The sequence below is a fragment of the Varanus komodoensis genome, unplaced genomic scaffold (assembly GCF_004798865.1).
Source record: "Varanus komodoensis strain SLA01 unplaced genomic scaffold, ASM479886v1 scaffold11, whole genome shotgun sequence".
Taxonomy (NCBI): domain Eukaryota; kingdom Metazoa; phylum Chordata; class Lepidosauria; order Squamata; family Varanidae; genus Varanus; species Varanus komodoensis.
In genome coordinates, this window is record NW_025335317.1 from 9,126,027 (window position 1) to 9,153,266 (window position 27,240).

At 42.5% G+C, this 27,240-nt stretch overlaps 1 protein-coding gene across 2 annotated transcripts in view; it reads right to left on the bottom strand.

Annotated features, from left to right (window-relative positions):
• Positions 1-27,240, bottom strand: part of OGDHL (oxoglutarate dehydrogenase L) — a 52,632-nt gene that overhangs the window by 17,590 nt on the left and 7,802 nt on the right. The window contains exons 3-15 of one of the 2 annotated variants that reach the window (XM_044420016.1): positions 24,972-25,074; positions 24,080-24,195; positions 22,406-22,560; positions 17,581-17,727; positions 16,508-16,598; positions 14,555-14,734; positions 13,736-13,864; positions 13,046-13,225; positions 10,359-10,511; positions 8,389-8,491; positions 6,856-6,984; positions 4,571-4,721; positions 1,989-2,116 (exon numbers count right to left, since the gene is read on the bottom strand). In XM_044420016.1, coding sequence (XP_044275951.1) covers positions 1,989-2,116; positions 4,571-4,721; positions 6,856-6,984; positions 8,389-8,491; positions 10,359-10,511; positions 13,046-13,225; positions 13,736-13,864; positions 14,555-14,734; positions 16,508-16,598; positions 17,581-17,727; positions 22,406-22,560; positions 24,080-24,195; positions 24,972-25,074 — 1,765 coding nt within the window. Of the gene's footprint in view, positions 1-1,988; positions 2,117-4,570; positions 4,722-6,855; positions 6,985-8,388; positions 8,492-10,358; positions 10,512-13,045; positions 13,226-13,735; positions 13,865-14,554; positions 14,735-16,507; positions 16,599-17,580; positions 17,728-22,405; positions 22,561-24,079; positions 24,196-24,971; positions 25,075-27,240 lie in introns of those variants that run through there. The other variant, XM_044420017.1, reaches the window with a different exon arrangement.

Consider the following 27,240-nt stretch of genomic DNA (forward strand, 5'->3'; position numbering starts at 1 on the left):
CTTTCTTCTAGGTAAATGGGCACACTTCAAAAGAACACAGTGGGTTCCAGCCAACCATCACTTTTATTTTCTAAGGAAACCTTTGGGGCCCAACCTCCCAGGTATTTTTAATGGTTTTTTTTTTTTTATTCAGGGCAGAAAGTAAGTCCAGCAGGCAAAGGCACAATGGTATCCACAGGCACTATGTCGGTGACTCCAGAACTAGGGGCATTCACATGAGCTGGCATCTGCAGTGGAAGCCAAATCTATGTAAGGCACAAAGAGACAACAAGGAAGTTCTCTCCCAAGCTAGAAGTCCGTTAATGCAGATAAAGGGCCGCACACATGCATCTTAGTGCTACACACAACATTCTGGGTTTTGTCATGCTGTTGATCTTCATAATGCACAAGTGAGTGAGTGGGGGGGGGGAAATAAAAAGTTGACCCCATGTATAGGAATCCCATACTTAGATTGCAACAAGTTCTACATACGACTTAGACTAAAGTATGGCAAGGACAACAGTTGAACGATTCTCAGCATCTCCTGCGTGTGCCCTTCCCTTTCCCAGAAATGTCCTTTCACTCTGTAGAGCAACTGGGATGTGGTGGTTTTATCCCTGTGGCAAATTAGTCCAGTTAGAATAAGATTGCAGTGAAAATATTATACACTCGGTGCGCCTCAGTCATTCAGGAATACCTCAGCGCTGGGCTCAACACTCTGAACAAGAGCCAGCTCTCTGTTTCTGCACCTGCCAGAAAAACAATTTGAAGCTCCATCCTGCAGAGCTATTCAATTCATTTTACTTAATTAGCTCCTATCCAAAAGAATACTAATGGAAACTCCCAGACCAACTAAGAGTCATCTTGTTTGTTTATGCCAGGACAAGTTCAGGTCTGCTGTTTAATCTCTGTCTTTTATCATGGCTGCATTTACTTGCCTGGGAAGATGTGATGAAAGAAAAAGGTTGTATGAAGCATGATGTAGGATGTCTGCATCAGATGCTACTGGTTTCTCTACTGCAGAAAACTAATCATGCTGGCCCCACAAACCTTCCCAGCTATAACTCCTTCTTTTCTTGCAATGGATGGGAATGATTCAAAACCAATCTTCCTTCCATGGTTACCATTTAAAAAATTCAGAAGGAAACCAGAGGCTTTAATTCTTAAAGAAAAAATCAGTAGATTTTTTAAATAAAGAACCCAGTTTCAACATCAATTTCTATGGACAGAATAAATGTAAAGTAAGATAGTATGCATAAAATATGGCATAAGAAACATTTTAGATTATTTTAACCCATTTGTGTTAAGCAATGCTTCACTATTGGAACTATTCAAACCATCCCAAAACATTTTAGCTGTCTATTTCCCACCTTTCTTCCAAAGAGCTCAAGGTGGTACTTTTGATTCGTCCTCTAAACATTTCATCCTTGCAACAACCCTGAGAAATTGGCAAGGCTACGAGAGGATTACTGGCCCCAGGCCATATAGTAAGCATTGAAGCAGAGTGGAGATTTGGACTTGGGTCTTCCCAGTCCTAGTCCAACACTCTAACCACTATACCACACTGGTTCAGGATGAAATGTATAAAAATAATTCCTGATTGATTGATTTATATCCTGCCTTTTTCCTACAAAGGGCTCAAGGCAGCTTACATCATTCTCCTCCTCCATCTTATCCCCACAACAACAACCACCTTGTGAGGTAGGTTGGGCTGAGAGTCTGTGACTGGCCCAAAGTCACCCAGTTGGCTCCATGGCCGAGCGGGGACTAGAACCCGGATCGCCTGAGTCCCAGTCCCGTGATCTTAACCACTACACCACACTGGATCTCCATTATCATAATGCTCTCTTAAGTGATTCCTTGATTTGTGTTACATTCGGATTGCAATGAGGATCGCTGAAACATCCTCTCCAATGGGACTGATGGAAAGCAAGCTTGCTTGCTTGCTTGCTTGCTTTCATGAAACCTCAAGGCACACAATCAGCCCAAGGAGAACTGTTGAGACTTACCCAAGACCCCATATTCTGACAGAGAGCTGTTGCAGACGGTGTAGGGGGCCTGCTCCTCCCAGAGGTGGTTCATAGGAACACAGGTCCTCTTGTCAACATCTTGATCATGGAGGACATGGTGGCGGTGGCTACAAAGGTGACACAAGCACAAGCAACTGAATGAAACTGTTTTTTAAAAGGGGGAGCAGAAGCAATCTGTATGGAGCACTTTTTGAACAGTCTGAGCACATATATGATTACAGTAACAATGAACAAGCAAGGTAGATGACAGTATTCTCATTCCACTTGGCAAATGGAAGACAGAAATGGAGGCTTGCCTAAAGCAACCTAATGAATTTATGGCTGGAATCCTATTTAAATCAATAATTTCCTAGCTCAGAATTCATACACAGAGTGATTCCATTGCATCAGTTCTTATGCTGTTGTTCAAATGAGAAACCATGGTTGGATCCAGATTTAGCCATACATAGAGTAGACACACTGAAATCAATGGGAATTTCAGCAATGACTAACTTAAGTCTAGCTGATCTCAACAGACCTACTCTAACTATGTACAACTAAGTCTGGATCTAATTCTGTATTTATAAATGAAGATCGTGTTATTAACTTGTTTAAAAAGGAAGACCCATAGATGAACAATTTCTGTCAATATGATGACAGCATGGATTTTTATTTAGTGATATATATATATATATATATATATTAAGTAAAGCCAACACCAAGCATTCAGTTCTGAGAACAGACTTATGCCTTCTCCTTACCACCAAGGATAACTTCGGAATTGCTGCTGTGAATTGCATGAGGCTTTCAGAGGTATGCAGTTACACTCCATAAAATATGAAGTGTGGGAGCCATTACACAACGGGGTTGCTTCCCCTCAAATTATAATGATCTGCAAATTTCTATTACCCATTGCCTTGAGACATGTGCAGTCTGCATTGTGCACCAGCTACCACCTCCTTGAGCACTTCTCAGGTCCGAGACTTGAAAGAGCTCCTCACTGCCCACCCCTCACACACCGCTTAGGGCTCTCCAGAGCTCCATCAATCAGCATTAGAATGGTGCACCAAGGAACATAATCAAAACAGAGAAGACTGAAGTAATTACTGTAATCCATTAACTCCCTGGGCAAGACTAACTGAGTGAAACACACCAATATGTTCAAGCTCTACAACCACTAAAGAAAGAAGGGCGATTACCTCGATAATAGCTATTTTGTGGTGCATACCTGCCGAAGCTGAACAAATTGCAGACAGAAACTCTGTTTCTTCTAATGTATCTTAGCAAGAACTGTTCACTACTCTAAATAGGAACTAGTCAAAATCATAAAACCAGGGACCAACCATGTGCCTAAGGTTAAAGTGCAACAAGAGTGGGAGGGTAATTGAGAAAGCCATCTTAGTTGGCCTCTCTCTTCATAGAAACCCTCTAACAGATGATTTACAAATTATGCAGCATGAGATCATAGACCTTGCACTGCAGAATTCTGAAACATAACTTTTCAGGCAGCAGGTGTATTGTAATATTTTTGAATGGACCACCATATCCTCTTTTAGAACTGCTTGTAGCAATCTGCCTAGTGCATCAAGGTTTACTGCAGCGTTCTCCCTGATGTACTAATTTAGTGCATCTTGAGACGGAAGATTGTTCTGTGGGTGACCTATCAAAACTGAGATCTCCCACTTGCAGTCTTAGTTCAGAATTTTGCAACTGTCGGTCCACCACAAGTAACAAGTTAACTTAGTCAGCAATCCTCCAGCCAGTGTGAGAAGGCTGCAAGAGAGGACTATTCCATTACAAGTGACATCTGGAAAAATGTTGCAGGCCTTAGTACTCCTGTGCAGAGTTCCAAACACAGGACTCCATTTCTGGGAGGTGTTGTGCCTTCCCACGGCCCACAACCAATAGACAGTGTTTTGTGGCAACCAGGCATGCTCAGTTGTCTGTCCGCTATTTTTGGTGATATTCCCCACTTTATAGGTATTTTTCAAAATTACCCTGAGAAGGATTCACCATGAGTATCCATGATAAACTACCCGCATAACACAGGCAGAGAGTCACACACACACACACACACACACACACACACACACACACACATGTATATATATTCCCTGGCATTTTCTATTAGCATATTTTCTGAAGGTCCAAGTAAAATCCAGAGGAACCAGGTTCCTTTTTCTTCACCTTTTTCCTACTTAAAGACAGGAAATCTCATGTGTAAATGTTGACAGATTTCTTCAAATAACTCTAGGAACAAGATCTGTCAGTCATAAAGTTTCATCTACCATTTTATTATGTTTGCATGCATAACTATTTTTCTGTGTCTGATTTTTTTTCTTCCATCAAGAATTCTTGCTATAATTTATCATTCACACTCAAGTAGAATTGCTGGATTCAGCCACATGTTCTTTTTTCATCATCTTTATTTATTTAACCGTATTAACGGTTACAAACAGCAAAACATTCATCCCAAAAGACGGACCTGTAATTTCTATTGAGCCTCAGATTTGCATCAGTTCTCAGAAGAATAGGTACAACATTTTCGATCAAATGAACAGCTGCCATATTATACAACTCACCTGAAAGTGCCCCTTTCTACATCCTGCCCACTTAGACGGACATGGATACCTTCTTTCAATAAAGACCCAAAAGCCATGTATTCCCCCAGAGCCCAGTCAACAACTCGGTTCTTTGTCATTTCCAGTCGACCTTTCAAAATCCGGGAAAGTCCTAAATGTGAGATGGGATGGTAGGCAGTTCACAAAAAAAGAATAAGCGGCTGCAACATTCAAGAACTGGCCAGCATGCCAATTACGTCTTGCTATTTGAGACACGACCAAAAGAGCCAAAAAGAGGAGGTAACACTTGGTGGCGAAACATTCATCTTATCTGTACCCCTTTTCACCTCCCGGTTCTGCCCCTTGGATGCTTTTGCTCTCCACGCAACTTCGCAGCAATCCAGGCAATCCGGTTTAACTACAAAGTCCACATATATCCTCATCTTGATAACATTTCACATAATTCAGCTCTGGATATATTTTCATTCACACTCAAGTAGAATTGCTGGATTCAGTCACGTGTTCTTTTTTCATCATCTTTATTTATTTAACCATATTAACGGTTACAAACAGCAAAACATTCATCCCAAAAGACGGACCTGTAATTTCTATTTCTATTTATTCAAGTTCCATGCAAGTTATTCACCTGCGTGGTTAAATAGCTAGTAGTCTGCAAAGGTGGTGCTTCATAATTTTACATGGCACTTCACTAAAACCAATATCCTTCAATTTTGGTATACTAAAATGATAAACACATTTGTTTTTAAGTAAGTAACATCATTCAACAGACATTGTTTGTATAACCATGCTCTGACATTTCCTTCCTAATTCATGACATTTCACATGAAGCAATGTTTCTGTTGAATTTGCGAAAAGCCTTGCATAGCTGTTCCTCTTTCATGAATAAGGGCTTGCTCAATTGTTAAGGCTGAATGATTTTGGCAAGACACTGGCTATTCCATGAAGCAAGTCATATTTCACTCATTTTATGAATGAGGCAATTTCCAGACTGTAGTCTGGCAGATACATCTAAATCCCTATCAGCCTAGCAATTGCCTCTTAAAATTGGAGAGCTTTACAGATGTCCATAAAGAACCAAGCAGATGGCCCTTTCTACCTATCATATTACTTTTAAGTGCCTCAGGAACATGTGTGTATATTTAACAAAATACTTATGCAACACAACGCGTGGCAATCAAGGCCGGAGCTGCAAGCTACACTTTGTATACAAGGCCTTCTCCAGATACTTCCTAATGAGTAATATTTTGATTTAATAAGAACATTTATGTTAATTACATGCCACTTGAACACAGAACATTCAAGTTGTATAATTGAAAGCAATACTATAATAGCTTCTTGGGAATTTTAATTGTATAACAGTCCCGTTGATCAATCTCAGAGGAAGGAAAATAAATAAAAGAAAGGTAGATTTGATCATCAAACGCATTACTCAGATCTTGTGCAGTTTATCCAGTAGTTTGTTGTTGGCATGGAATAATGTGACTGTAAAAACTGAGGTCTAAGAATGAATCAATTCAGACTGCAGATTATGCAACAGACTCAATTTGCTGGCTATGACAGGAGAAATCAGACATTGGCTACCAAAAGTACCAGCCTAGCAGAGGCATTCTAAACAGAGGTACACACCCACGGAAATGGACAAAGCTGTTGATTCCCTTGGGAACCCCCTCTTTCCAGCTTCTTCCCACTACCCATATTGTGGTGGTGTTCTGATCACACGCAAACTCCCTTCTTTAAAGAATACGTTTGCATGTGGAGAAATGCCAAGATATAACTATGCTAAATGAATCAAATGGAAATGTTAAACCTGTCAGAGACCAGTCAAAAGACACAGAGCACACCTTTGTGAGTGCGTACATGCCACCTCTAACATTAATTTAACGCTAACTCAAGCGGCATCGCTTCTCTAAAAACATGTGGAATGTCTGCCAGACCGTTGAAATGAAAAATAAAGGCATGATAGGATCAAATCAGGAAGTCTGAAAAATGCTAATTAGCAAATCTCATTAACATTGCTTGCTCCAACATTTAATAAGCCTGAATTAAAAGTCAGACATGCAAACTTCTATAGCAGCAGCCTACTAAAGCGATGCAGCAGAACATTTTAAAGAGAAGGGACGTAGCAAAGAAGAACTGCCTCCTTCTCAGGAAACAGAAAGCATCCTGACATGGGGAAAGGAAGAGACTCAACACTTCTGGCTGTCTGAACATCCACCCACCTTACTTTTCAACAAAGCAAGGAATGCTAGCATTTTAACAGAGTAAGAATTAAGGTTCTCACTCACCTCCGTGTATTTTAAATCCTTCAAGGGGCACAGAGCTGGCTACATTTCCAATATGGGTCAGCATGTCTCCAGGAATGCCAGTAGGAGGGCAAGTCATGCTTTTTGGTTCTCCGTCCAAGTTAAAAAAACCTAAAATGGAGCAAGGGGTGGAGAAATCAGTGGAAGGTTCCTGCTTGTTTACAGAAACCCCATGCCATTTATATTAAAAAGAGTAATAACCAAGTCCTGGAGCTGTAGCGGAATGTTACATTCTCTGTCCCAAGCTCCTCAGAGGGGTTTTCCTCATAACAGTGCCTGCAAGCTGCCACATGGAGGGCGACAAAAGCAACCTCATTCACTTCCCCACTGCCGTAAAGCCATCCTCTGCTGTGGCGTATTGAGCTAAGGGGATCAGATTTGAGGCTCACTGTGAGCTTCACTGCTATCAATTAGGCTGTTAGCGTTTCATAAGAGTGGGGAAGTAGAAAAAGTGTCCTTTTCCCTTTCACATAAAACTTGCCTATATGAAGCAAGGAAGAAAGTTCTGGGTTTTGTTTCGGATCTCCTCAACTCCACTTCCCTACCTGAGGATACCTCCTATCTTGTTAGGGGCTTAGACATGCCAATACTTTCTCTTTACTCTTCATTCCCCCCTGTCACCCCCACTGACTAATATTGTTATCATTATGAAGAATTTTGTACATTTAAGACCTTTCCCTGCCCATGCGGATACATTCTATTATCCTCACACAGGGGCTGGATATGGAGTGGGGAGAGGCCGTATCTTAGAGACAGTAGCACTGCACCCAATAAAGTTTCCTGCTCTTCATATTGTAGGGAGAGCTGAGGCTGGTTTGAAATTCCACGCGGAGCTACCCATTCAAAACACCCTTCATCTACTTAAACTGCCTCCCCTGACTCTCCATTCAGTCCAGATCTGGCACTCAGTCACATTCAGATGCACTGTCATTCTCTGACTCTAGCTACAAGGCTCGAGTAAAGAGTAAGATAATGCAGTATAACAACTTGTAATAGTCCAGAGGAAATATTTTCCAGGGAAGGAGCCACTTAGCAGCAGCAGCAGCACTGGTCACTTCTTTCCTTTTACTTTTTCAAAAAAAATGCTGGAAGAGCTGATGTTTCCCCCTTCTTGCTTATTATCCATATAAGAACCATTCCTGGCACAATTCAAGGGTAATTTAGGAAGGAGATATTGCAAAGTGTTTAATGGAATTAACAAGCAAGAAAAGGGAAGGCAAAAACCTCTTTGCTACTGCACAACCCACAGTTTAGGAACAGGAAGAAAAAGAAGAGAGGTGGAAGGATTTTTTCCTCCCAAAACAGCTTGAAATATTTCTTCCCCCACCTTGAAAATCACTGAAGTGGCCATCCCAATTTAGTGCCCATCCTAAGCAGTCACTCCATTCCTAAGCCTAACCTACACGGGGAAGGCCTTTTGGTTCAGGCCCTAGTGAACAAATATTCCTATTCATTAGTCATGCTGCATTAATAAAGTAAAAAAGGCTTGAAATTTTATGTAAAAACACTTCCTACCTGGCCAAGGTGAATCCAGCCAGTGTTTAATGTGCAGAATTTTATTGTCCTTGGACCTTGTATAAGCTTCTTCACAGATCTTATCATATTTTGCAATTTCTTCCTGAAAAACACAAACTTTCTATGGCTCCATCAAATAGTTTTAGCTTTTAACACAAGCATTATCTTTACCATATCTATCTTTCTCCATCACTGTCTTTGTCCTCCCCCTCATTTTTTTTTTTTTCCTTCTGGCTCATCTTTTTAAAAAATCACTGAATTAAAAGAGAAAATAATGACAACACTGCTGGTATGCCCCAAGTTCATTGAGGAGGTAAACTATAGGCAGGTACAAAATGATGGTCAGTTGTTACCAAGTTGAGAAAATCAAATCCCTACCCTTTTAATCCAAGCTAACATGGATCAAAGCAATAGAAGTTATTGGAATAATGGTCCAGTTTGATTTAACGGTTTAAAATTGGCTTCCGATTCTGGTTTGTGGAAAAAGCCATTGAAGTTGGCTTGCTTGAAAACAATTAAGCATAGCTGCCATTCCACACATAAGACTACCGCTAACTGCAGTTCTCTGTGCTATGGATGCCATTGCTGGCTTGTACAAGCTGCCATTGTCCACTGTCTCCCGGATCCCATCACTCACACTGCAGCCCCCAACTGTCATGCAGTACCGGGCCTTAATGTATGATCTCCAGATCCTCAGGAGAGATGTATTTGTGCAACCCAGATGGATCAGCCGGCTCACAACAATGCACTTTTGTGCCTGCATTTATTCAGCCTTTGAGACAATGACCTAGTTCATACAATCAAACAATCCATGATTAATAAGCCATGGGTTGTCTGTGAGTGCAGGGGACCTAGGGATGGTCTAGGTCCTACCACTCACCCACTTTGATTTTGGTAAACAACCCAGGAATGCCTGGTGCAAACGGAACAGTCTGTGTTGTTCAGCATTAGCCCAGGCTTTTAACACAACAAACCGAAGCAACATAGAAACAGAGCGAGTCAGAAGGGGCCTCCTGGGCCATCTAGTCTGACCTCCGGCACCAGCCGGCTCCGCTCACGACATGCCCACTAGGTGCACGTCCAGCCTATCCTTGAACACCAGCACCAAAGCAGGGAGTGCATTGGTAATGATGCGCAAACCAAGTCGGTATCCTTGTGTTTTAACCGCAGGGCCTGCCCAGTGGAGTCCCCCCCACCCAAACCCAATCCACCATCTTAGGTTGAGGAATACAGTGCTGCCTGAAGGCCAGCCCGATTATTTTGGTACCTTTAGCAAAAAAGAAAAAAACCCAAGCATCTCTCCCACTCCATGGCAGTAAGTGTACAATACTGATGTATTATATTTTATTTAAACAAAAATAAATTATTTAACAAAGTAATGTATCCCATGGCTGGTTACCATTTCATGACATGCAGGGTCAGCTGACTCAGGCAGCTGCCTCACCCTACCTAATGGGAGCACTGGCCCTGTAAAGGTTTCGTAAATATTGGCTGGCCACAGAAGCCTGCCATTGTTGGGGTTCACCACTAAGCCAAGTCCTCCCGAGCCCTCTGGTGTGCAAAGAAGTCCCCAGAGAGGAGCCAGGGCATATCTGAAAGTGTTCAAGCACCTACAAAGCACAGCATGGAAGTTGGTGGTAGGGGGAGAGTGAAGCAGGCACCGTGGCAACCAAATCGGTGGACGTTTGCACTTCACTGAATTGTCTGCCACTTATTAGTTCTCATTCCTGGGGTTCCTAATTTTTATGTATTGCCCATCAATTACCTATCGTTGTTCTTGCTCACTGTATTGTGTTGGTTTGGAGTCTTTGAGATATCCAACAGATCTCGCAGAGGACCAGAAATAACTCCTCTTACCTTATACAAAAAGGAAGAGGAAAGCAAACCAGAACACAAACTAGTTGCAACAAAAGGCTAGAGCAGTGTTACTTGCGGTGTGATCAGCATCATCCGCTGCTGGCATGGTATACCTCGAACTCCTGCAGCGTTACTGTTCCGTCAGCGATCAGCTTGTCAGCGTACTTTTTCAGAACAGGCACCTGCTTGTGAATCTGTTTATACATCAAAGGCTGGGTGAACATGGGCTCATCCATTTCATTGTGGCCCCGTCTTCGGTAACACACCTACAAAGAAAGGCCTTATTCCAGTCAATGTGAACTTGGTATTATCATCTGTCCTTGTCGGGTAATAAAGATTGCTCCTCACGAAAATTGACCTTGTAACTTTTGCTCCTAGTCGGAGGGGAAGGGGAAGGGGAAGGAGAAGGAGAGGAGAGGAGAGAGGCAGCCAAGACATGTGGTGGGTTACAATTTAGCTGAGAAGAAGAAATTGCAAGAGGACCAATCCTCCATCAACTTCTTCTGATTGCTTACCCTCCTGCTTAAGAGCGCATGATAACCCCAATGTCCTGTAGCAGCAGCACTGGGATGCCCTCCCCACTTGACTAGATGTCAAGGCTGCAATTGCTCTGAATAGCTCTTGGTTAATGCAATCACAAATTATACCAAAGAGCAAAGTATTACAAAGAAAATTATTATGGCAGTTGAGGTGGATTTTTTTTCCCTTTAAAGGAGTGTATCTGAGTGAACAGGTATCATCAAGTAGCAGAAAACAATAAAACCACATGCATTGGAGCATTTTTATCACAAAGTTTACTAAGTGTAAGCTTTTACTACACTACAATATATGTAAGCAAAATAATGTATATTTTAAAAACCCATGAGCAAAAATTTTAAAAAATGGTTAAAATCTCCACTTTTCTATATCTTACTTAAAATATGAGTTGCTGTGTTTCACCTTGGTTCCTGAGAGTTAACTTCTTTTGAGCAACATTCCCCAAGCCGGTGATCTCCCAATGCTGTGCATTTCAGTTCCCATCAGCCCCCGCCTATATACCCACTAGTCAAGAATCTGGAGGCTGCAGTAAGCTGCCTTGAGCCCTTTGTAGGAAAAAGGCAGGATATAAATCGAAAAATAAATAAATAAATAAATAAATAAATGTCTGGGCAACATCAGACTGGAGAAAACTGCTTTCAGCCGTGTTTGGATCTGAATGTTTTGGGCAGCCCCAGTACAACATGGAAGAACAATCCATGGCATCTCCAACCAGGAGTGTATATGTTTCAGTGGTTGTTTCCCCTTATGGATGACACCTTCTATGTTTCTATTGTTTTGATTCCACATCTATCCTGTGGAAAGACTCTACTAGATTGCTTCCCTGGAAAATTCTTGATAGGAGTCTATTACTGGGTGCATGAGACTCCTAAAAATGTTGTTATATGCTGTTAAGTCTTCTCCGACATATGGCAACCATATGAATGAAGGCCTTCCAAAATGTCCTGTACTTGACAGCCCTGCTCAGCTCTTGCAAGCTCAAGGTTGTGGCTTCCTTTATAGCAGGGATCTCAAACTCAACTTACCTGGGGGCCTCTGGAAGTAGAGTCTGGGTGAGGCTGGGCTGCATCAAGTATTCTACCACTGCGGCGGAGGTGGGCCGCTCATCCTGCATCCAGCCCAGGCGCCACCGGCACTTTGAAGGCCAGAGGGCCCCTCCCCTGTGCCCCACCCATCCCGGAAATTGGCCCACGGGCCACGAGTTTGAGACCCCTGGCTTATAGAATCAATCCATCTCATATTTGGCCCAGCAGGCAGCACATAGGAATAATAATGGTTTAGGCACTTGTATATTATGAAAAATCTTCCGCCCTGCCCTCCTGTCTGAGGCAAGGTCATCCAAAGGAAACCTTGGGGTGCAACGTTGGGCAAGCGAAGAAATTACCGACAGCAACAAGAACAATTTTCCCTGATTACCTGTGAAGTGAAATAAACTCTACCACTCACAAGCAGATGCTGAAGATAGACTGAAGCTTGATGCATCTTGGAATTAAGTTCTACTATTCACACACAAGACTGGCCTCATTACAATCCACAGGGCACTTCAGGGAAAACATCTGATTAGAGCTAAACTGAACTCTGTTCTTGATTGACCTCTCACTGCTATTAAGAAAAGGGGGCAGCTTGTATCATAAATTTCAGAATTGCTTTCATGGTTTGAAGGGCAGGATTCAGAGTGCGCCATGTACAATATTAACTGTATATACACTGCTCCGTTTTCTTGGTGGCATTGAGAAGTCAACCAAGGACAGAGTTCAGTTTAGCTCTAATCAGATGTTTTCCCTGATTACCTGTGAAGTGAAATAAACTCTACCACTCACAAGCAGATGCTGAAGATAGACTGAAGCTTGATGCATCTTGGAATTAAGTTCTACTATTCACACACAAGACTGGCCTCATTACAATCCACAGGGCACTTCAGGGAAAACATCTGATTAGAGCTAAACTGAACTCTGTTCTTGATTGACCTCTCACTGCTATTAAGAAAAGGGGGCAGCTTGTATCATAAATTTCAGAATTGCTTTCATGGTTTGAAGGGCAGGATTCAGAGTGCGCCATGTACAATATTAACTGTATATACACTGCTCCGTTTTCTTGGTGGCATTGAGAAGTCAACCAAGGACAGGATCCCATTGTGTCTTTATTGGAGGATTTTCGGGAGGGTGTGTGGTAGGAATTTGGTGCCTCAAAAGCACCATTGTACACGTACAAAGAAGCCTTCACCCTTTGGGCCTCCACCTGAGTAAAGAAAGATTGCGCTTACCAGATCTATAACCACATCTTTATTAAAAGTGTTTCTCCACTCTGCAGCTACGCTGCACACATACATCACTGCTTCTGGATCATCGGCGTTCACATGGAAGATCGGGGCATTGACCACTCGAGCGACATCTGTCGGATACGGTGATGAGCGAGCCATTCGTGGATCCGTAGTAAAGCCAATCTAAAATGAAAGATTTTAAAGGCAGTTCTGAATGGCAATTTCTGTGTTTTAAGCACTATTATTAAGGGCTTGATTAACTGAATTTTGTTATATTAGTACTGGAGAGAAGGACCACAAGAAGTCACAGACCCCGTCCATAGCAACCCATGGTCCATGTGAACAAGTGTAAAGAAAATAAATTTAATGCACTGATGTTATTCTTTTATCTGTTTTAGTTCTTTTACTGTTCACTCCTCCAGAACCTGCCTGATATGGGGTGGTATGCAAATATTTTGCTTTCTAAATGCAGAATGATCCTAAATAAATAGCAAAATAACCAAAAGCTTGCCTTCTTCCTTTGAATTCTCCCAGATTTTTGTTAGTATTCTCCTTTTCACCAAACTTTCCTGTAGTTGTAGCTCAGTTACATGCAAGAGTGTTATGTACTTCTCTAAGATCTACTATGAAAGCAGCAGAAAGAGACATGTCGAAAGGTATATTTAAAACCCAAATTCCCCAGAATCTTTTTACCTGATTGTTGACCACAACATGAATGGTGCCATTGGTAGTATATGATGGAAGATCGCTGAGGTGAAAGGTTTCATAGACCACGCCTTGCCCTGCGAAGGCAGCATCGCCATGTACAAGTATAGACATAACCTAAGTGGGAAGGAATTTAAAAATAACTGGTATGGTTACCATCAGCCAAGAAGTTTCAAATGAACACAAGTCCCTAGTCCAATAACGCTTTTTCCCTTAACACTGCACGACTTCCAAATACTCTGACGCTTCAGTGAAATCACTGAAATGAAAGAAACAATCAAGTATGGTACCTAGATAAAATGTGGTCCTTGAAAATGCCATCAGACCTGCTCGCAGCCACCCAAGGGGTATGGATGAACAGCATCCGCTCAACATGACATGCCAGCAGAAGTTCTTCAGGACTGGAACTGGGCCCATTCCTCCTCCCTGCCCCTTCCCTGAGCCTCCTTTTTAAAGTAGTCCTTTAACAAAACTAGTTTCTAATCAGAACTGTAATAATCTTTTAGAGACTTAAGAAATCGACCCTTTAAAAAACATACACAGTAATTAAAACTGTACCCAACATTATGCCATCAGACAATGAGCTCAACTAGTTCAAGCAGCACCTAGTCTAATGAAGTTATAACAAGTTGTGCAGCAGCTTGCAGAATCACAGTGTCAGATCTGACACTTGCACAAGGTTGAGAATGGCATCATCGCAAGGATACTTTGAATATTAAAGCTGTACCTTTCATTTCCATTGCTGACAGCTACTGCAGAGTGCTCAGAAATGAGGTCAAACAGAAACAGTTTTCCCCAAAGCTTTACCTTCTTCCCCTCAGTATCCCCTCGGTAAAACTGCTCAGCTTTGGTCTTCCCTTGTACAACCGGATCTACCGCCTCTAGATGAGATGGGTTGGCCACAAGGGACAGGGTGATATTTTTGTTTGTTGTTCGGTTGATCCTCTCATGGTACATTCCCAAGTGATATTTGACATCTCCAGATCCCTAAAGATACAAGAATCTATGGAATTCCATACACGCATGCCACCAGTATGGCTAGGTTCGCTGTAACTTTACACCATGGTCTGTGAAAAATAAACTCTGAATTGTTTCTGCATCTCAATCTGCTCCAGAGGACTATACTTTAGAGCCAACAAATCACATCTGAATTATCATCATTTGACAGCGGTTTGTGAAATGTGGCTTGAATTAACTGTGATTTTCCATTACATCTGAACCCACCCTATTCCCTGCTGCCCACCTGGCTACAGAGATACAAAGGGAAGACAGCCAAAAACCACGTCCAGGTAAGAAACCCTTTGAGATGCCTTCACAGGCCTCACTATCCATCTTAGTTCTGCCTGAGAGCAGGTTCCTTTCCTGCCAAGTCTTTTTGTCCAGGTCTCTCTCTCCAGCTCAGCTGCCTAATTTTTCAGCAGCTTTGCAGGAGAAAAAAAAGCACTCAGTTAAAGGAACTGCAGACACTTCAACCCATATCAAACAAGCAATGTGGACTAAAGCACAGCTTTGGTCTTTGCAAGCTATCTCGGCAGTCCAACAGATGTAACTGCACAGCTTGACCTAAAAGCTTTCCCCCATCACCATCCTTCATAAAACAATTTTTGCAATAATCCACCCATCCTAAGGAACCAGACTTTGGCTAACACTTTCTCTTTTGTTTGCTCAACAGAAGAGTTTTAGTATTAAAGAAATCCATGTGATTTCATTCAAAAAATGACCACAAGACAAAATACATTTGTTCAGGAGTGGTGGGACTGGATTTTATTCAGGGGCTTGCAGAAGACTAAAGGAATGGGCCAATAGCAAGAGAACCAATGGTCGCAGCAATGAGTTGTCTGCCCTCAGCTGTGCTTCTGTACAGCAGACAGATAAGATACTCACAAAGGAAGTAGGGGCAACAACCCAACAGTATGTAAAACAAAAGAGAGTTTGGGTGGCTTTGCACAACACAACAAGCAACTTTTAAAAAACCCATTTGGATTGTTGTCTACCACACCCCATCATGGTGGTTCAGCAGGATTCGTTTGGCTTCAGCAGGATTCAGCTTCAGCAGGATTCGTTTGGCTTTGAGAAACCGCAGGCACAACAGTCTGTTCTGTGTGTGTGGGCCAAAGGGATCGCGCCCCCCCTTTCTGCCTGAGTATGGTTCAGCAGGCAGCGAGCATCCTCCTGTCCAAGCATCCCCGCCGGAGCAGGAGGAGATGGTGCCTGGCCAGGTCCCTGTCCTCCCCCGCATGCCTCAGGGCACGAGCCCTGTCTGCGTAGCAGGGAATGCCTGGCAGCCACAGCAAGCCAAAGCCAGTCCATGTCAGAGCAAGCTCATTCCTCCCCATGGTGCCTCCTGAGGATGCCACCTGGACGACTGAGAGAGAAGAACATGATGGACGGGAGCAGAGTTACCATGATAAGCCTGATTATAGTTCAAGCACATGCACACAAGAAGACCCTGCATGCAGTAGAAACCGCACGGTACTGCTTGTTGTGATGCGTGAACCCAGACTTTGTCTCTTTGCCTGCAAGGAGGATCTCAGGTTCTCCAGTAAACTATGGTTTACCCTTACAGCCAAACATGGCCTATGTGTTACTTCAAAGAATACAAGTTTTTATATCTGCCAGAGTTTTAAAATGAAACTAACTATATGCAAGCAATCAGTCTTAGCTCCAGTTTTCACTGAGGGGAAATAAATGCTGGTAGTGTCTATCAAGATAAATACGAAGTAGCAACAACCTGAAAATAAGAGTTGTCCTGTATCTCACCTCATCAGCAGCTTCAAGCTTTGGGTCAAACTGACAGAAGATCTGTTCTAGCTCTTTTCGGATAACATTGGCCAAGACGTTCAGCCTTCCCCTTAGAGGTAAAATAAAAATGGGAGCACACACCATAGAGAAAGGCAATCAGTACATATCTGAAAATAAACACCAATGGACGTTTCTCTCCTAATGCAATTAACGAGTTCAGGGGTGGGGGATTGTCCTGGAAAGACCACGGACGGATGAGCATGTTTGACCTCCCTGGGTCAGGATCTGAAGCCTGGACATAGCAATCCTGGTGAGAAGAGGCACGGTTCCCCCTGTACGTGCCTGTAGGACCGGGAAAGACCTGTAGGGACTTGCCAGGATGGGAGGTTGTGTAATTACGTGGTGCAGCCGGGACCTCTGGAGGGCCCCCGATTCCTCCCTGCTCTTCCACTTGGCTATAAAAGCCTGCATTGGCCCTCGTGAGGACTGCCACAAGGTTTCTGCTTCTGACTCTGGCTCTAGTCTTGCCATGACTCTTGCCTCTGGTTCAACCCTGCCTTACCACATGCCTGATCCTTGTCTCTTCCCCTGATCCTGCTATATCACGCCAGTTATCCTCTTACCTGCTCCTGACCTTGTGTTTGCCTCTGCCTCTACTCTGTCTTGTTGGTATTTCCCCCTTGGCTGTTTCTGATTCGTCCTTCACTTATGGGCCTAGTATTCCTTGTTAGCATCAGACCTTGCTTGTCCCGGACTTTGCCCTTGCCTCTGGCCATTCTGCTTTCTGCAAAGACCGCAACCTGCTTCCAACACTCCTGAACCTGGTGCTCCAACCATAAACTCTTGCTGCCTGCATCCCAGACCTGGCACCCTGCAATTGGTTTGCACATTTCTAAAAAGATGCATAGAAACAACCAAAGTGTACTTAGAGTAATGCACAGTTTGGCCCTAATCTCATTCTGTAGCCAATCTCTCAGAATGGGAGTCAGCAGCCTCTACCCATCTTCACCAAGTTGCACAAATGAGTAGCATGGAAATGAGTGCACTTCTAAGTGATCATTATCATTAAATTAAATTTGACAAGCAGTTACCTGTGAGGCATGCCCATTATAACATGCTCAATCCCCATTTCACTGGATTTATCAATGATGGTTTTAAGAGAAGGGATCATGACTTCGCATCCTTCCAAACCAAAGCGCTTCTCTGATGACCATTTCCGGGCAAGGAAATCCTCAAATCTGCCCAGCAAGAAAGGTTGAAGAAAGAGTTCTAAGTTGAAGCAGTGAAGAAATGAGTAATATATTTATATTGCATTTGAGGATGTTTCAAAGAATATCACTCAGTGAAAGGGAGTGCTGGACATTTACCAAGAATTTCCTTTCTGCTTTGATGGGACAGGTGTCCCACAGGGACTAACTTTCCCTTCCACCCAAGAAAAACAGGGATCAAGTGGTCTGGATCTATATATGCAGCTGGGAGGCTCCAGTCCTAGCTAGTCCTGTCCATGGCTGATCATGATAAAGAATATGAACCCATGGGCTGAGAGGGGAAATGGGAAGGGAAGAATTCTCCTCACCCACCCACCCGCCCTCCAGCATGAAATGGTCCTAAATGCAAGCTGGAGTGCAAACACGAGAGACAGACTACACAGAAAGCAAATTCCTTGACTGGGATTAGACAATATCTAATTCAGCCACCAGTCAGAGTAAGCTGTGGTTTGGGAGTGTCTCTCCATCTCAACATTCACCCTCCACCTAGACACATTTATGCAAGTGGAGCCAGCCTTTGGAATGGCAACCCCTGGCAGGGTGGGGTGGGAACAGCTACAAGGGTGTCTTCAATTACAAGTTTGGGGAGGAAAGAGAATCTCTGCGTCCTGTACTGTCAAGTCACCTCTGACTTATGGTGACCTCCAAAATGTTTTTTCCTTGACAGCCTGGCTCACTCGTAAATTCAAGGCTGTGGCTTTCCTGATGGAATCATTCCATCTTGTATTGGTTTTCCCTTTTTCTGCCTTCAATTTTCCCTAGCATTTTGTCTTCTCCAATGTCTTGCCTTCTTACAATAGCTTCAGCTTTGTCATTTTGTTCCCAGAGTAAGTTCTGGCTTGATTTGATCTAGGGTTATTTGCTGAAAAGTTCACTTCAGGATTCTGGCTTGTTTTGGTATGCTAGCCACTTCCTCTTGGGTGCTTGCAAAAAAGGTCTCAGTTTCTTCTTCAGCATCTGTCCCTGGGGCCTTTTTCCTTAAGGTGGGAAAAGGGGGAGATTCTGAAGAAGAAATCTTGTGCATGCCCCTTTTCTGAAAAGGCTCAGACCATTCTGCTTTAGCAGCTGACCATAAGCCTCTGGGATCCTCAAAGGGTTGCTGTGGAATTCCTAGGCTGGTAACCACAATAGAGGTAAAATGCCCCTGAGGATTCCCTTGATAATTTTGAGAAGTTCTAGTAACCTCCAAAGAAAAGCAGGGCCAATCCATGCCTTTCTCCACTGAAGGAGAGAAACTGGGCTAGTGTTTCCTTCAATTATTTCATCTGCTGGTTAGAGCCAGAATGACGTTGTCACTCCTGCTGCCAAGATTGGTGCCTTCTCTTGCTGTTAAAAAGAGTAAGATGAAGGACTCCCCCACTGGTGGTTACTGGTTGTCTGAGCATGGAGTTCCTTATGTGTCTTCTGGTGGTGCTTTACAATCTGGCAGGCCCAGTGGCAGCAACTGCTGGCATAAACAAGCCATGGAGATGGCTCCTTTTGCCTTAGGGAGATGGAAGGTTGTTTGCTGAGGTAACTCTCAGACAGAGACACTTTTGAGGTTGCAAAAGGTGTGCTGATCAGGGCTGTGGAGTCAGAGTTGGAGTCATGGAGTCAGTCAGACTTGGAAACAATTCTTGGGTTCTTGCAGTCAGAGTTGGTAAAAATGTACCAAATCCAACTGCTAATAAATTTAAATTGTAATATAAATAAGATATTAAAATTTCCTCTTTCATGGGCTAGGGATCCAAAACATAGACTGATGATTCATGCTGGCTGTGATGAAAGTCGGTTGAGTGCTTTCAATCAACATAGGACTTAAGTAATCAGAATATTCCTATACAAATATATAAATAAAGGGTTTGGAGTCAAAGGTACCATAAATTGAGAAGCTGAAGTGGGAGTTGAAGCTTTTAGGTAGCAACTCACAGCCCTGGCGCTGATACTGGTAACCAAAGTCTCTGAAATGGCTTGCATGATATTCTGTTCACTTCATATGATATGAGTATGCCGGTTGGCTGTTTTCTCCTTGTTTTTATCTTGTTTTGCTAAGACCTAGCAACCACCCTTTCCCTGGTAAAGCCATGGAAGTTGCAGACAGATGAGAAAAGGAAGAGAGACCAAAGAATACTGAGAAGGGGCCTTTTTAAGAAGGAAAATAAGATCCTCGGAGGAAAACAAATTGAAGAGAAAGGAGAGCCATTGGATGGACCATGTATAAGAGAAGAAGCAGCTCTTTGAAAGACATAATTGCTCTAGAAAGAAGCTCTATTCTGGGCATAAACAGATGAGGTGAGAAACATCAAGTCCATCACCATTGAGCCTAACATACAGAATATAGGTCATGTGATCGCTGCTTTCCCTGAGCAGTAGGAGCTGGTGTAGGCCAAACAAGAATTTGGTAAGTTTACACAATATAGTTCACACCATTGTGAACAAGAAACTTTCTCCGGCAAACCAAGACAGCAGCAATTCCACTTGTGATCCACCTTGCCTGCTGAACTTGAAACTAAGCAACGATGACAGGTTTTGTTAGGTTCTTTTAAGCAACAGCATCTTGTCCAGAGGCACGCTCTCTCTGCTTGCATTATTTCCAGCACTTCAAAATGACATCTAGCAAGTGAGTCAAACTGTTCATCACTATTTTTGGAACCCAGATTCTCTGTTTTGTTGGGAACCAGCACAAACAAGGCAGCGAGCTATAAACCAAATGTCTCTATTTTTAATAGCATACACAGCTCAGTGACCAGGTGAAGGAGTTAGCCCTGGATCCTTCAAAGGATCAGTTTGATGAGCTAATGAATAAATAACTTGGCAAATTGTAGCTCACACATTGAGAAGCGATATCCTTTCCCCCCCGTGCAGCAAGATCCCCCCTACTCACTTAACCACTGTTAAGGGAAACATCAATACTGACATTAAGGCTACCCATCATTTCGCTTATATTAGGAGAGACCGATACTGTCATATAGTAGCAGAATAACAAGGTGAAACTGCATTTGGCTAACGTGAAAACAGTTGACTGCCGACAGTTGCTTAGCTGTCAAATGGAATGCATTGGCAGGAGGAAAGAATCTGAGAGTAAAAGAGTGTCAAAATGGATTGGCCCCTAACTCTCCCTCTTACCAAGGCAATCCTCTGAGTTTTAAGTGTTACATCAACACTTCTTTGTGCCTTCCACCTTTGGGACACTTCCTGAGTCTCCAGTTAGTCCAGAAAGGGAAGATGCTAAGCCACTCCCTTCTTGTAGCCGCTACTGTGCTCTGACACTTGTCAAATGTGATAGCTGTCAAAAGACCCTGAGAAAGTGGTGGGATATGAAGAGTGTATGGGACCAAACTGGAGAAGGGAGCACCCCATTCCTTCTGTCCCATTCTTCAAACTTTATTCTTTTTCAAGTGTCTGGCAAATCTACACATTTATTTTGATAAGAAATACAATCAGATTTCATGGATGGGCAGCAAGCAAAGGAAAATATGTGCAAATTTCATAGCTGGGAAGTAAATACAAGAGGAATATATTGATGGCTAGACAAGCAACATCTGTCAACGGTTCACAAATTAGCCTACATACAGTCTCACCTCGTTATTCTGTTACTGTTTGACAGATTGTCAAAATACTTTTTAAAAAGGTAGTAAGTCAGTGATGGTTGCTCCAAAATGCTGCTTGGGCATCAGTGAACAACTGTCACTGGTGGCAGCACAGGGCTCCGGAAAAAAAGGTGCCAAAAATGGTGTTGAAATCAGAACTGGGATGGGGAGACAAGACCCTGGGATACTGGCTGGAGGACCAAGGCAAAGTTGGAAGAGAACCATCCATTGTAAGCCTGATGGTTTGCTGGGGACACAATGGTTGTTCTGAGGACGACGTAGCATATTCACAAGGTGATCTGTTGTGTCACGTGAACTTAGCCATTAGATGCAGTGCCAAGGCAGTAGAGTTGCTGAGTTCCAAAACGCTCCTTCTGGGTTTTATTCCGGATGAAATGGGTGCAACAGCAAGTGTCATCTAATTTCTCCTGCTGATATTATTTAGTGTATGGGCATGACTTTGTCGAGCATCTTCCTGACTTTTAAAACAAATCCTAACCAGTAAAAGAAGTAGTGTACAATTTGTAATGTTCCAGTTTTTATTTTGTTTCGTTTGCTTGAGGAAGATAAATGAGAAAAAAATCCATATGACACATTGTTAACAGCCTGTCATTCAAATGCCATGTTAACTTGATTATTAAAAGCATTTGGTTTGCATTCATTTCTCTTTTAATTAAACTTGGGCAGAAATGATCTACCACTGTCTCACTAAGCAAACCCCAGCACAGAAGGCAAATGTTATGCTCTAATAACAATGCACAAAGAACTTACATGTGCTGTAGCAGACCAACATTAATTCTGATAGTCATTAACTGGGATGCGGGTCAAGAGAACGTAACCATAGTCTGCATTCGATTTTTGCTTCCATGGATTTTCAAAGGAATGCAACCAAACTGAGTGGCACTGATGCTTACCGGTCTCTACCTGTTTCAAGCCTTTGACAAACACCAGCACCTCAATCTGCCTGAAAAACAGCTAGATCATTGTTCTTTATCTACTTAGAAAAATGTGTTGTGGCAATATTGGAGGACTGCCAGGAAAATCCCAACTGGCACCCATGTCTCTCCCTCCAAACATACCTTGTGGATCGCACCAATCTAGCCAACAAAGTCCGTTTTTCATCATTGCTGAATTTCATGACACCAGGTGTCTCGAACTTCTGCCGGATCCAGTCACATTGCTCAACATCATTAATAAACATAAATTCCAGCCCAATGTGTTGACAATATGTATTCTGGGTGATAAAATGATACATTTAAAATATTTACAAATGCAAACGTGTTAAAGACAGACTAAAATTCTTGCAAACTAAACATCCAGGATGGTACAGTTTATTTTATCATGGTTATATACTAACTTTCACCCTTAATTAAAACTCCCATCAAACAAAAGGGCATGCCTTTACATGGCAGCACAATCTCCCTACTATTATTCATTCCAACAGAAATAACTTGGAAGATGCAGGACCAGGTGCCCTCAAACTATTGAGGGTACCTGGTCAATTGGAACTTCTCTCTCTGGAAGCTGCCCCGCTCTCAGAGAATTACCCTTGCTTGTCTTCACGTGGACGACAAAGAGCCAACACCAGCCCAAGCCATGTCAGGGAGCCCTCGGTGTGGGTCTCAGATTCACTACCTATCCACCTAAATGCTGCTTTGGTAAGATTTTCTTAGGTGTCTAGTAAGTTTTAGTTTACTAATGTTGGTGTTTATTTTATTTTGGAAGCAACTGGAGTTTCCAGCTGGAAATTTGTCTTGCTTTGATCTCTGCAGGTGGGCTTCACCCGTTTGTTGAATGGCTTGGCAAACACACTAACGTGAGCTTTACAGACTTTAGGGGAAGTTCTCAAGGGAAAGCTACAAGGGGCTTATCCACCCCAACATACAAAAGCCGTAAGCCTGCGTTCTCCAGTGTGCAATTCACAATACCAACATGCATGTGAGTGATGGTGGCACAGAGGAATTTAGTTAAAGGATGGCTTGGGCCCTGATCTGTCTCACAGAATGGGAATTGCAGACAATCACTATCATCCACTACTGCGTCCTGCTTAAAACATCATGTCCTTCTCCACCCAAAGCACTAGCTTCTTCCAAGGTCCAATGCAGATGTAATGGCCAACCCAGATCAGACTCTAACATTGCCTACTCCAGTTCTGACCTTCTACTCTTGTGCTCAGATTTCTTAAAAAGTCCTAATGTTAGTAACCATGTTTAGCAGCAGTCAAATATAACAAGAAGCCAGGATTATGAAGTGGAAAATGTCAAACCACAAGAAGAGTATGCGCCCATCACCCACTTCTGATTACTGAATTCCAGTGGGCATTTGGATGGAATAATTTCTGGATTTTCTGAAAGAACTGACTATACTTAGGCTACACACACAATCATCCTGAGGAACCACGGTGCAATGACAGACCAACCATTTTGGATTGAAGCTCCAGGTCCATTCCCAGTCTCCTGCACTCGTCTATATTCCAGGACAATATTTGCAATCCATAATTCACTCAGGAGCAACAACTCCTTACCGCCAATTTTCCCTCTTGAAAGTAGGTCTCATTTCAAACTCAAGACATATATTAGCAAGGTACAGCATATGCAACTTCTCCCTTGATTTTTTAATTAGGGGCATTTGGAATATAATGCGGACACTTTTTAATATGTTGACTGAATTTTGTTTAGCTCCAGAGGGTGAAGATTGAAAACTGAACTCCACTGAGGAGAAAGGAGAAATATAAGACATTTCACTGCACTGACCTCCAATCGTTTGATGATCTCTCTTAGAGAAAGCATGGTTTCATTTCCTCCTATGAAGGTGGTGGTAGGCAACTGGAAAACTTTATCCAAGTCAGATTCATCCAAGCCATAAAACTCTTTGATATATACATGTTTATCAAGAAGACAAGAAGAAAAATTCAAAAATCAAACATTCACCCAACAATCCCAACCCTTTCATGAGCTTTCTGACCTTGCTTACCTAGAAAGAAGCTCCTTTCAAACTCAACACCAACAAGAGAAAGATTTTATATACTATATTGCTTGAGCTTAAAGGGATCATACACACACATCTGGTACATACCTGGGAATATCTGCAACCCTGAGGACAAATTTCCCAAGGTATTGTGAGGATGCAAATTAATACACCATCTGATGAGCTAATGAAAAAAGAAGTCTACTTGATCAAATAGGTATGGCATGTAGACATACTGATTCTTGGTATGTCCTTGTCATGTCTTTTCTGCTATTAATCTGCTCACTACACCCTCTTAAACTAATTTCTTAGCATGTTGAAGTCAAGAACTGTCATTAAAATCCATGCCAAATTCTTACAAATAATCTATTTTAAAATTCCTCCAGTCAGCCAACTTGGCTGTTTTTATATGGATTTTAAAAAATTATCTCATATCTTCCTTCAGCCATGCATACAAGTTCTTTGTGTGTGTATACACATGCATATATACACACACAATATCATAAATTAATACACAGAGTTAGAGGACTATCTCATTAAAGAGGAGTTGTGTGCCCTTCTACAAACAGAAGGAAATACTCTGTTTTTCAGTGCTCACCTAACTGCCTGTTGCACTTTGCCATGAGACATTAATTAATTAAGATATTAATTTATTGTAAAGGAGTTGAAAATTCTCACCCAGTTTATCTATAGTAGTGATTAAATCCGATGGAATGAATGAATCCAAGTCTGCATCCAAGATTCCTAAGGGATCCAACTGAGCCACATGGTGTCCACGGATCTGAATAGGTTGAATTGGGTATGAAGGGTGGAAGGAAAGGCAAAGAAGAAAACATCATGCTAGCAAAATAAATCAAAGGGGAGAGCTCACCGAGGTTTCTGTGCTTACACAGTTCACTCATGGAATCATCAAAGGAAACGTCATTAAGCCCGAGAGGGTCAAGCTGAGCTTTGTAGTGCCCTATAAACTGTCATTGGATATGATGGACCTTCCCTTGTGCAGATTGAAAAAAATTAAGAGTTACTGGCCTGGTTTGCATAGCATGATAAGCCATGGTTGATATGCCTTCAAGGGTAAGGGTAGTTTGTCATGATCTTCAAACCCAGACTTTCATCATGGGTTGTTTTCTACAAACCAGCCACCCCAAGAACCCATGGGTGTTGAGCTGTTCATGCTGGCTTGTTTGGAGGATGACTTGTTATGTCCTCGAAACCATGCCGAACAACTTATCATGGACTGTCAGGATGCCTAGAAAGCAACGAAAACCCCGCTGCTCCTCATAATTTCACGGCTGCCACTACATCCTCACCCATCCCTTGCCTGCATTCTCTGCAGCATGTTCCAAAAATTCAAGGAGAATGAACATGTTCACAGCTTTGCCTATCTTTTTAGGTCCTATGCAAGTACACAGATGTGAAGGTCTGCTGCTATGAAAGTGGCATATATTTACCAATCCACCTCAGTCGCCTGCCTTGCAGCATGCATATGTTTACTGATTTCACCCACTGCCTACTTTGCTTGGAAATGTGTGCATTTTTATCAATCCTTAACACTGCTCTGTACCCCATATGTACATTTTCCGGGGCTCCAAGATCACTGCAGACGGAGACTGCAGCCAAGAAATGAGAAGACGCTTGCTCCTGGGGAGGAAAGCTATGGCAAATCTAGACAGCATACTAAAAAGCAGAGACATCACCCTCCCAACTAAAGTGCGTATAGTCAAGACTATGGTTTCCCCAGTTGCAATGTATGGCTGTGAAAGCTGGACCATAAGGAAGGTTGAGTGCCAAAGGACTGAGGCCTCTGAACTGTGGTGCTGGAGGAGACTCCTGCGAGTCCCTTGGACTGCAAGGCGATCAAACCAGTCAGTCTTAGAGGAGATCAACCCTGACTGCTCTTTAGAAGGCCAGATACTGAAGATGAAACTCAAATACTATGGTCACCTAATGAGAAAGAAGGACTCACTGGAGAAGAGCCTAATGCTGGGAACAATTGACGAGAAAAGAAGAAGAGGACAGAAGAGAATGAGGTGGCTGGATGGAGTCACTAAAGCAGTTGGCATGAGCTTAAGTGGACTCCAGGGGATGGTGGAGGACAGGAAAGCCTGGAGGAATGTTTTCCATGGGGTCGTGATGGGTAGGATGCAACTTCACAACAACAATAACAAATGCCTACCTGACCATCAAGATCTGGTTAAGAGGCCCTTCTGAATGTGCCATCCCTCAAGGAGGTAAGGGGATGGTAAACTGAAAGAGTCTTTTTGGTGGCTGCTCCCCATCTGTGGAACAGGCTCCCCAGAAAGTTCACCTGGTGCCATTTCAGCTCCAGGAGAAAACATATCTCTTCTCCACCCATTTTAGTAATTTTAATAATTTCAAAAATTGATTTCAATAACAACTTTTTACAGTGTCTTAATTTCATTGTGTTTTAATGATTATTTGGTAGTCCTTCTTACCTGCTCTGCCCTGCTCTGCTAGGTTAGTATTGTTATTAATTGATTGTTTTTAAATGATAGTTTAAACCATTGGCTGTGATTTTACTGCTGTACACCCCCTAGGAAGCTCATTAGAGTTGTTTGGTGACTTATAGATGTAAAAATAAATAAATGCATAAATAAAATAAATCTGACCAGTGAGGGAAGACAACAATACAAAGGGGCAAGTTGCTGGTAACTCCAGAGGAAAGAGTTTGCTTTCTTTCAAAATTAATTGATATTCTATAAAAACTCATTTTCTATGCTGATGGTCTTTTGGAACTTCAGTTCTCAGTTCCAGCCTTGATTCAGATGATTAATGATTTTAGACATTTATCTAACTATTCTGTCAATTGGTCACAGTTGGAACTCCTGTCTATTGGAGATAACAGCCTGTACTGTGCTTATCTAATTAACAGCTTAGTCCCTGTGCTAAATTTATTACTCATCTGGGAGTTCTTGTCCCAAGAGGT